We start from the raw sequence: 10,706 nt of genomic DNA, 5'->3' as shown, positions 1-10,706 counted from the left end.
AAAATTAGAGAGAGCATATGTGGGGTGGCCAGTCCTCTTCTGGCTGTGCCGGGTGGAGATTATAACAGAACGTGGCCAAGATGTTCAAATGTTCATAAATGACCAGCATGGTTGAATAATAGTAAGGCAGAACAGTTGAAACTGGAGCAGGAGCATGGCCAGGTGGACTGGGGACAGCAAGGAGTCCTCATGTCAGGTAGTCCTGGGACATGGTCCTAGGGCCCAGGCCAGTTGAAACTGGAGCAGCAGCATGGCCAGGTGGACTGGGGACAGCAAGGAGTCATCATGTCAGGTAGTCCTGGGGCATGGTCCTAGGGCTCAGGTCCTCCGAGAGAGAGAAAGAAAGAGAGAAGGAGAGAATTAGAGAACGCACACTTAGATTCACACAGGACACCTGAATAGGACAGGAGAAGTACTCCAGATAAACAAACTGACCCTAGCCCCCCGACACATAAACTACTGCAGCATAAATACTGGAGGCTGAGACAGGAGGGGTCAGGAGACACTGTGGCCCCATCCGAGGATGCTGGATGGGGCCACTGATTGGTAGCAGCCAATTTCAGCTGGTGATTAGGTTAAGGACTGAAACAATGGTTCTGTCTCCCAGTAGGTTAGATGGTAGTGGTTATTGAAATGAAGTGCAGAACATGTTGGAATGGCATTAGGGTAATATAGGAGCTCCAGGGGGGGGGGGTTATAATGTAAACAGCTCAGCAGACTGGAGGCTGTGGTTAGCCTAGTGGGTGTGTGTCTGGCCTGAGGCTGTTTGAAAGGGAAGCTGGTACCTGATACAGGATCAGAGGGTACTAGCTGAATGGAGACAACACCATTGACAAGCAGCCATGCATAGTTATCACTTCTGGAACACACACAAACATATACAAGCAAAATTACACACAAATCCTACACTCATACAAATGCACAGCTATTGTAATAATGTATATTTTAATGACAACTGCACTCCACAAACCAAAACAGCAAAGTAAATATGTCTCCTTGTTTGTCTATGCTGTTTCTTTGACCACGCCTCAGGCTTATACAACCACTGAATTGTATAGTGTCTGTGCACGTCATGTTTGTGAAGCCTGAATGTTAATGTAACATACAGTACTTCCATCCACTACAGCTCTGAGGCTGCTAGCCCCGGGGGAGTGGAGAGTAGGACTGTAGTGTATAGATCTGCCTGTATTACAGTATAGACTTGTTATCTCTCCCTGGTGCAATGCAGCATTGTATTCTGTTGGCAGAAGATGTGTGTGTATCCTTGCTGTGCACAATAGGTGGTGTTGTATATTGGGTGTCTAATTTCAATATTCTGGTGCATCGTGGGCCACGGAGTGTGACACAACTAAATTTAGAAGGGGCCCCTGGTGGCCATGGAAGCAGGAATCAGCATATTGGTTCTATAAGGTGTGTGCGTGCGTCTTCATCATGACACAGGGCAACCTAGAGAATGTCATTTAGAAATAATGTTAGAGTAGTGAAAGAAGACACGACTTTAAAACATTGCCATGGCATTTATTTCAACATGATAACAAACCATTTAATGTAGAAGTGTTGATTTAGAGTAGTTATACTAAAACATGTGAACTGTTAAACTTAATGTAAGAAAATGCCTTCATAAAGTATTTATAAAACCAGTAACATTGTTATAACTGAGATGAAGATTGGTAGTGTAAAGCATATAAAATATGATGAGATGAAGCTAAGTCTGATTATGTAGTGATATACAGCCAAGGGAGATTGACAGGTCTATGAGCCTCTATAGGTACATGGGGCCTTATGGAAGTGTTCTTCAATTCTGGCCCTGGGGTCACACACACTGTAATCAATCCCATCAAAATCCTCTGGTGTGTCAGTGCTGGAATGGAACTAAAGCCTGCACACCCTGTGGGTCACTAGGACCAGGATTGAAGAACCCTGCCTTATAGACTGCATAAGACATCTTATAGAGTGTCTATGAAGCCATATGTAGTTCCTATGAGGCAGGTGTGTTGTTGGCTGCAGTCCTCTGCTCGCTGAGGGTGTTTGCCACGTAGCCAATCAGAGTCATGTATTCCTGGAAGCTGACCTTCCCATCTTGGTTCTCGTCCAATCCCTTACGCATCTCCTTCACTGCAGAGGAACTCTCTGTTCCCTATGAGGTGAGAGGGGGAGAGAGGAAGAGAGTGGGGATACAGAGAGAGAGAGAAAGAGTCTATCATTAAAGATTGCTTCCCCAATAACACCTGGTGCCGATTTGCATAATGACTAGGATTAAGGCTTGGGTTTAACCTGGACGCGTACTCGAACCTAGGGTCATGGTTGATGCTTGGGTTTAACCTGGACGCGGACTCGAACCTAGGGTCGTGGTTGATGCTTGGGTTTAACCTGGACGCGGACGTGAACCTAGGGTCGTGGTTGATGCTTGGGTTTAACCGGGACGCGGACACGAACCTAGGGTCGTGGTTGATGCTTGGGTTTAACCGGGACGCGGACACGAACCTAGGGTCGTGGTTGATGCTTGGGTTTAACCGGGACGCGGACACGAACCTAGGGTCGTGGTTGATGATTGGGTTTAACCTGGACGCTGACTCGAACCTAGGGTCGTAGTTGATGCTTGGGTTTAACCTGGACGCAGACTCGAACCTAGGGTCGTGGTTGAGGATCGGGCTTAATCGGGACGTTGACAAGAACCTAGGGTCGTGGATCGGGTTTAACCGGGACACGGACACGTATCTAGGTTCAGAGTTGAGGCTCGGGTTTAACCGGGACACGGACACGAATCTAGGGTCAGAGTTGAGGCTTGGGTTTAACCGGGACGCGGACACGAGCCTAGGGTCAGGGTTGAGGCTCGGGTTTAACCGGGACGTGCACAAGAACCTAGGGTTGTGGCTCGGGTTTAACCGGGACGCGGACACAAGCCTAGGGTCAGGGTTGAGGCTTGGATTTAACCAGGATGTGGACAAGAATCTAGGGTCAGAGTTTGAGGCTCGGGTTTAACCAGGACGTGGACACGAATCTAGGGTCAGAGTTGAGGAGTAGTGATACAAGGATAGGTGGAACTTACAGTCATGACGTTGCCGAGCTGTTTATTGACGAGGCCCTGGAAGTCCTTATCTCCGAGACTGCCCTTCCCTTTGGCAGACTTCAGATACACTCCTACAACTGTCTGGATAGCCGACTCCATAGCTACTGGGAGAGAGGAGAGGATGGGGGGGTGCAGAAAACTCAAAACGTTTAGACAATTGAATGCAGCAACGGTTTCACTGGAACTGTTAAAACAAGGTACACTCTTAGAAAAAAGGGTTCCTAAAGAGTTCTTCGGCTGTCCCCATAGGAAAATCATTGTTGATTCCACATAGAAAACTCTGTGGAAAGGGTCCTGCACGGAACGCAAAAGGGTTCTACCTGGAACCAAATGGTTTCGAACTGGAACAAAAAAGGGTTATTCAATGGGGAAAGCTGAAGAACCCTTTTAGGTTCTAGATAGTACCTTTTACTCTAAGAGTGTAGAAAGAGGACGTCAGAATAGAGGAAAGAATGGAAGAGAGGGATGGAGGGAGATAAGGAGAGCCTGGTGAGGTAAACAAAGGAAACTAAGGAAAGGATTGAGAGAGGGAGGGGGGAGGAGTCTGAGGTAAACAAAGGAAACTAAGGAAAGGATGGAGAGGGAGGGGGAGGAGTCTGAGGTAAACAATGGAAACTAAGGAAAGGATGGAGAGAGGGAGGGGGAGGAGTCCGAGGTAAACAAAGGAAACTAAGGAAAGGATGGAGAGAGGGGGGAGTCTGAGGTAAACAATGGAAACTAAGGAAAGGATGGAGAGAGGGGGGGGAGTCTGAGGTAAACAAAGGAAACTAAGGAAAGGATGGAGAGAGGGATGGGGGGGAGGAGTCTGAGGTAAACAAAGGAAACTAAGGAAAGGATGGAGAGAGAGAGAGAGAGAGAAGGGGGAGGGGGAGTCTGAGGTAAACAATGGGAGCTGTGATGTCTGATGGAGAGAGGGATACCTGATCACCATAAGCCAGCAGAAGGCTATGGGTTCACATTACTACAGCTAAGACCTGTCGGTTACACTCTCTAATATATATATATATATATTTATTTATTTTGCTACCCTACCCCCCCAGTATCTCTAACCCCTTCTCTTTTAACATTAGGGTGATGTCCTGAGGGTAGGTTGGGTGATGTCCTGATGAGGGTAACCCTAGAGACTCAACCCACAGGTAAATCTCCAATCTGACACTGTCACACCTGAATGCACACACACCAAAATGTATGCACATTCCCACAAACACACACACACCTGTCCCCTGGGCCTAGGCCAATTAGGACTGATCTTACATTAGCCTAATTAGTGGGTGAGTGAGAGCAGAACACACCCATGGTCTGATGCCAGGTGTAGGATTCTGTTTCGTATCACCCCTTGATGCCACACATACACACACTATCCTGTTTGAGTTGCGCTGTAACTAACACATTAACCAACCACAGACCCACACCGCTGGACATCTGTCATAATCTTCATCCCTCATCACTATTTCACCAGCCTGCGGGTGTCCCGAGCGAGACATCTACGCACACCGCCCATAATTAGGAGACGCTGTGTGCGGTCCTCTGTAGCTCAGTTGGTAAAGCATGGTGCCAGTAACGCCAGGGTAGTGGGTTTGTATGCACACATGACTAAGTCACTTTGGATAAAACAGTGCTAAATGGTATATATTATTATAATCAGGGATGGGCACCTGGACCCCTTTTGTAGGCCCGCGGATCAATTTCCACACATTTTTCAGGAACTCAGTCAGGGTTTCAACTTACTGTTGAGAGTTACAATAGTAGAACAGACAAGGTGACGTTTCTATATGTGGTTGTGCATCAGCAGTTTCTCTTGTTATGTCAGTCACTCAATTAGCCATGTCAGCTAAACATGTTATATTGGTAAATGAGTGTAGCGGCCAGCTATCTAAACATGTTATATTGGTAAATGAGTGTAGCGGCCAGCTATCTAAACATGTTATATTGGTAAATGAGTGTAGCGGCCAGCTATCTAAACATGTTATATTGGTGAATGAGTGTAGCGGCCAGCTATCTAAACATGTTATATTGGTGAATGAGTGTAGCGGCCAGCTATCTAAACATGTTATATTGGTGAATGAGTGTAGCGGCCAGCTATCTAAACATGTTATATTGGTAAATGAGTGTAGCGGCCAGCTATCTAAACATGTTATATTGGTGAATGAGTGTAGCGGCCAGCTATCTAAACATGTTATATTGGTGAATGAGTGTAGCGGCCAGCTATCTAAACATGTTATATTGGTAAATGAGTGTAGCGGCCAGCTATCTAAACATGTTATTTTGGTAAATGAGTGTAGCGGCCAGCTATCTAAACATGTTATATTGGTAAATGAGTGTAGCGGCCAGCTATCTAAACATGTTATATTGGTAAATGAGTGTAGCGGCCAGCTATCTAAACATGTTATATTGGTAAATGAGTGTAGCGGCCAGCTATCTAAACATGTTATATTGGTAAATGAGTGTAGCGGCCAGCTATCTAAACGTGTAGTAATCATGGTCAAATTACCGACCGGGACCCCCATGGATAATCAGATGAAATTAATATTAAAAACAGAAAACATTGGTCCCATGGCAAGTGTAGAATCGCAGGAAATTCACTCAAATATTTTTTTTAGGGCCCCCAAAAGGCTGGCTCTGACTGCAAGTGTGGGTATGGATGTGGATACGCAGACCCGCAAGCTACTGTGGCCCCTCATGATGAGTTCTGATTTTTGGTGGCCCCCATCCCATCAGTTGCCCATCCTTGTTATAGTGTGTGTATGCGTGTGCATGTGTATGTGTGTGTGTGTGTGTGAGCGATTGATGAGCAGATCCATCCAGGAGTATCTTTTTAGACCCAAATAGAGGATGTAATGAGACTAACTGGTGTGAAACCAAGCTGCTGTACAGAATACAGAAATCAAGCTGCACCAGAATACAGAACAGAACCCTGGACAGGACTCGATCAGCGGGAGGGAGGAGAGGAGATGAGAAGTTAAAAGAAGAGACAACAGAGTTCAATAAGGTGACACTAGTTTGGTGTTTTATGTTTGTAGCAATGACTTGGGAAAACCAGGTCAGCTCAGGCTCCAACAATACTTTTTAAAATATATTTTTTCAAATTGAACCTTTATTTAACTAGGCAAGTCAGTTAAGAACAAATTATTATTTACAATGACGGTCTACACCGGCCAAACCCGGGCGAAGCTGGGCCAATTGTGCACCGCCCTACGGGACTCCCAATCACGAACGGTTGTGATACGGCCTGGAATCAAACCAGGGTGTCTGCAGTGACACCTCAAGCACTGAGACACAGTGCCTTAGACCGCTGTGCCACTCGGGAGACAGACATGTTTAATTGATGTTTAATAAAGCACGCTACGAATTTACTTTCACATCCAACTTGTAAGAAAAATTAGGAGTTACTTTCAACTATTCAACACAAATGAGTATGGAAGCTGAATAATGTTTATGTGTGTTGATATCTCAGTTGAATCTAACAGCTTGTTTCCATAGCTAAGCAGGGTACAATAGAGGTATGCATCTGGATTAGTAGTCGACTGATTAATCGGGGATTTTTTACCTTGACAGTTCCGGGATTCAATCTTGCAACCTTACAGTTAACTAGTCCAACGCTCTAACCACCTGCCTCTCATTGCACTCCACAAGGAGACTGCCAGTTACGCAAATGCAGTAAGAAGACAAGGTAAGTTGCTAGCGAGCATTAAAATGATCTTATAAAAAACAATCAATCATAATCACTAGTTAACTACACATTGTTGAAGATATTACTAGTTTATCTAGCGTGTCCTGCGTTGCATATAATCAATGCAACGCTGGGGGATGATTTAACAAAAGCGCATTTGTGAAAAAAGCACAATCGTTGCACGACTGTACCTAACGATAAACACCAATGCCTTTCTTAAAATCAAAACACAGAAGTATAAATGTTTAAACCTGCATATTTAGCTATAAGAAATCCAGGTTAGCAGGCAATATTAGGTGAATACCAGGTGAAATTGTGTCACTTCTCTTGCGTTCATTACACGCAGAGTTAGGGTATATGCAACAGTTTGGGCCGCCTGGCTCGTTGCAAACTAATCTGCCAGAATTTGACAAAATTATGACATAACATTGAAGGTTGTACAATGTAACAGGAATATATAGACTTAGGGATGCCACCCGTTAGATAAAATACTGAACATTTCTGTATTTCACTGAAATAATAAACTTTTTGTTTTCGAAATGATAGTTTCCGGATTCGACCATATTAATGGTATTTCTGTGTGTTATTATGTTATAATTAAGTCTGTGATTTGATATTTGATAGAGCAGTCTGGCTGAGCGGTGGTAGGCAGAAGCAGGCGCGTAAACATTCACTCAAACAGCACTTTTGTGCGTTTTGCCAGCAGCTCGTGCTTCAAGCATTGCGCTGTTTATGACTTCAAGCCTATCAACTCCCGAGATTAGGCTGGTGTAACCGATGTGAAATGGCTAGCTAGTTAGCGGGGTGCACGCTAATAGTGTTTCAATCGTCACTCACTGAGACTTGGAGAAGTTATTCCCCTTGCTCTGGGCCGCGGCTTTTGTGGAGCGATGGGTAACGACGCTTCGAGGGTGGCTGTTGTCTACGTGTTCCTGGTTCGAGCCCAGGTAGGGGCGAGGAGAGGGACGGAAGCTATACTGTTACATTGGCAATACTATAGTGCCTATATGAACATATAGTCAAAGGTATATGAAATACAAATGGTATAGAGAGAAATAGTCCTATAAATACTATATTAACTACAACCTAAAACTTCTTACCTTGGAATATTGAAGTCTCATGTTAAAAGGAATGTTCTGAGCAAGGAACTTAATCGTTAGCTTTTTTACATGGCACATATTGAACTTTTACTTTCTTCTCCAACACTTTGTTTTTGCATTATTTAAACCAAATTGAACATGTTTCATTATATATTTGAGGCTAAATCGATATTATTGATGTATTATATTAAGTTAAAATAAGTGTTCCTTCAGTATTGTTGTAATTGTCATTATTACAAATAAATAAATAATACATTTTAAAAAATTGGCTGATTAATCAGTATCGGCTTTTTTTGGGACCTCCAATAATCAGTATCAGCATTGAAAAAATCATAATCGGTCGACCTCTAATCTGGATGGTAGACTTGATCTGACTGAAGTGAATTTCCTCCTGTATTCCACTAGGAGACAATGTTCAGGCAGGAAGTGTAGGACTGTGGCTTCACTTTTTATTTCAACATACCTCTATGTTTAGGTTAATGGTATGAAGTTGAAACTATGACGTTGAAACTATGACGGTGTAAAATATGTCCAATCAACTATGAAACTCAACGTAACTTCATCCATATTGAATATGATGAAAACTATTATTTATGTTTTTAAGTGGAATTTAACAGGATTTCAACTTATACATAGTTCTGATTATTATGTTGGAATTAGATTGATGTACTGTAACAACCTTTGTCAGGTTAAGTCAATGTATTTAGGTTGAAGTTTTACCCACATGTCAATGCTTCCAATGCTGGTTGACTTCTTTCAAAATGTTCCATGTTGATTCACGTCACAATAGGTTGGCAAATAATGTTGAAACAACGTTAATTCAACTAGTGTGTGCCAAGTGGATAGTGTGTTCTATAAAGCATTGTGGGTTATACCTGGCTTGACCTGGGATGTCAGGGCTTGCAGGTGATCATCAACCTGAAAATGTAGATATCTTTCTCCTTTCCGAACACATTTAGGGGATAGATACAATCATGTGGCCGCCTGAATATGGCGAGAGAACTTGCTTCAGTCTAATCAGGATACTTTAAAGGGCGTTGGGTGGGTCAAAGCAAAGTTTGAGAACCACTGCTACAGACCTAACTACATAAATGGGCAGACTTTCACACAATAGCTTATTTAGAGCCACGTCTACTCACTCTCTCCATGCCTATGAACTGTGAGAAGCTCGGTTCAGTGGACTCGTTTCACCTGCATGAGCTTTGATTATTTCGATGGCCAACCAGAATCAATCAGCGGGGATGTGATGTTTCTCCCCGCGCTATTAAATACACCTTGGGTTGTCATCCGACTCACTATACAACGTCTTACCGTTCGTTAATAATGCAGGGTGAAAAGACTAGAGAGAGAGCTGTCCTAGCTGCTGTTACACAGGGCCACGGTCGGTGTTGAGGTTGTAGACAGACTCGAACGAATGTCATTGTCCACAAGCTTGTAACTACAACTACCGAACCGTTCAATCTTCGGCTCGTGCATAATTTGAGACGGTTGTGGGTAGCCTACCCACCGTGGTTTTGAGCCTCCCCCACCCTCGTCTTTAGCCGAACTAATGCGGTCGATTTGTAGTGGTCCCGAGGTAAGACTGACAGGGAAATAAAGACGCGCCTTCTGGTTTGTCCTGAATTAATTGTAAAGGGGTTGAGGATTGGGTTACCGACAAGGAGAAGCCGATCCCTGTGCTATCATACTAGGTGGGTTTCGGACAATAGATCCGCTCGCAAACTACATTATTCATGTTCGAACGGAGGAACATTTTCTGGGAGGCCCATTTGGATCCATCAACGCAATGGCCTGTTTGAGTCAACGGAACTTTAGACAAACAGGCTAGGCTACATACTTCAGTTACTTTATCTACTCACCGTTAGATTGTGAATGGAAAAAAAACACAAATGTGCTCGATGTCAATGATCTTGTCCAGGTTCTCTCTGTGTCTCTCAGGCACTCTTCTCAAGGCTCAAACTTGATCAACTAGTTGCACTGAAAAGAATCTCTTCCGTGATAGAATTTGTCTTCACCAAACTTTTTTTGTATTGTGTCACAGAAGGGCGTGTGCCTGGGAAAGGGGGCCGTGTGCCTGGGAAAGAGCAAGGGAGATAGACGAAGGGGGAAGGGCTGCCAACAGATTCATTTTATTGTGTTAATAACTACTCTTTACGATATGAAACGTTGATTTGAACCTTCTGTACAACTAGTGGGTCAGGCGGCACCCCACGGTCTGAATCATATCGCGTGATTTCTGAGGATTTTCTCGATTATATCGACTGATTGGTTCTGAATGGGGTTAATAACTACTCTATAGTTCACTAGTTATTTTATTTTCATGTTTACAATAATGGTTTATTGTAGACTATAGCCTATAGTTTGATTCTAAAAACATAATGCAATGTATTTAGAAAAAAAATAACTATTTGTAGCCTTAATATGATAAACTTGGGTATGCTATTATGAACCCTCCACAAAAAGTTAAGTTACTTAAAAATGACTTTCCACAGATCAATGTTAGGGATGGCTCAAATATTTTAGCCACCACATTGCATCAACACCTTGAGTGAGCAAGTGTGAACAGGCAATAAGGTGTGTGTGTGTCTGTGTCTGTGCATGGTAGTAGACAGAGTCATATTTCCACCACACCCTTAAAGTCAACATCAGTTCGAGTTTATTCAACCACATTTCTCAGAAACACAAACCATAATGTATAATTATTCACAGAGCAAGGAGAAACTTAGTCATGTTGAACTCAGAAAGACAGATTCATTAAGAACATATTCACAGCCATGTTTTTAGTCAGTTTATTTACACGTAGGCTACATTCTCCCGTGGCATGTATTCATGGATACCAAGGGAAGCCAGGCTTCCCCAAGAAATT

At 43.5% G+C, this 10,706-nt stretch overlaps 1 protein-coding gene across 2 annotated transcripts; it reads right to left on the bottom strand.

The window, feature by feature from the left end:
• Nucleotides 1-1,497: 1,497 nt before the first annotated feature.
• LOC123998239 (protein S100-A16-like) lies at nucleotides 1,498-9,881 on the bottom strand. 2 transcript variants are annotated; one of them, XM_046303274.1, is made up of 3 exons: nucleotides 9,700-9,881; nucleotides 3,050-3,171; nucleotides 1,498-2,137 (listed from the first exon to the last, which is right to left on the bottom strand). In XM_046303274.1, exons 2-3 carry the CDS (start codon nucleotides 3,167-3,169, stop codon nucleotides 1,979-1,981), a joined length of 279 nt encoding a protein of 92 aa, XP_046159230.1. In that variant the 5' UTR covers nucleotides 3,170-3,171; nucleotides 9,700-9,881; the 3' UTR covers nucleotides 1,498-1,978. The 2 variants fall into 2 exon arrangements, with proteins under 2 accessions (XP_046159230.1, XP_046159231.1); XM_046303275.1 differs by having other exon boundaries at nucleotides 3,050-3,174; nucleotides 9,700-9,878.
• Between the last annotated feature and the right edge of the window lie 825 nt (nucleotides 9,882-10,706).

This window comes from Oncorhynchus gorbuscha, linkage group LG15 (assembly GCF_021184085.1).
Source record: "Oncorhynchus gorbuscha isolate QuinsamMale2020 ecotype Even-year linkage group LG15, OgorEven_v1.0, whole genome shotgun sequence".
Lineage (NCBI taxonomy): Eukaryota > Metazoa > Chordata > Actinopteri > Salmoniformes > Salmonidae > Oncorhynchus > Oncorhynchus gorbuscha.
The sequence above is the reverse complement of the archived record's forward strand: the minus strand, read 5'-3'. Positions and strand labels throughout refer to the sequence as shown.

Bases quoted from the DNA above. Each gene is read 5' to 3' on its own strand.
- LOC123998239 (XM_046303274.1), bottom strand. From the start codon at position 3,169: ATGGAGTCGGCTATCCAGACAGTTGTAGGAGTGTATCTGAAGTCTGCC. The intron at 2,138-3,049 runs GTAAGTTCCACC...CTCACCTCATAG, and splicing joins AGCTCGGCAACGTCATGACT to GGAACAGAGAGTTCCTCTGC.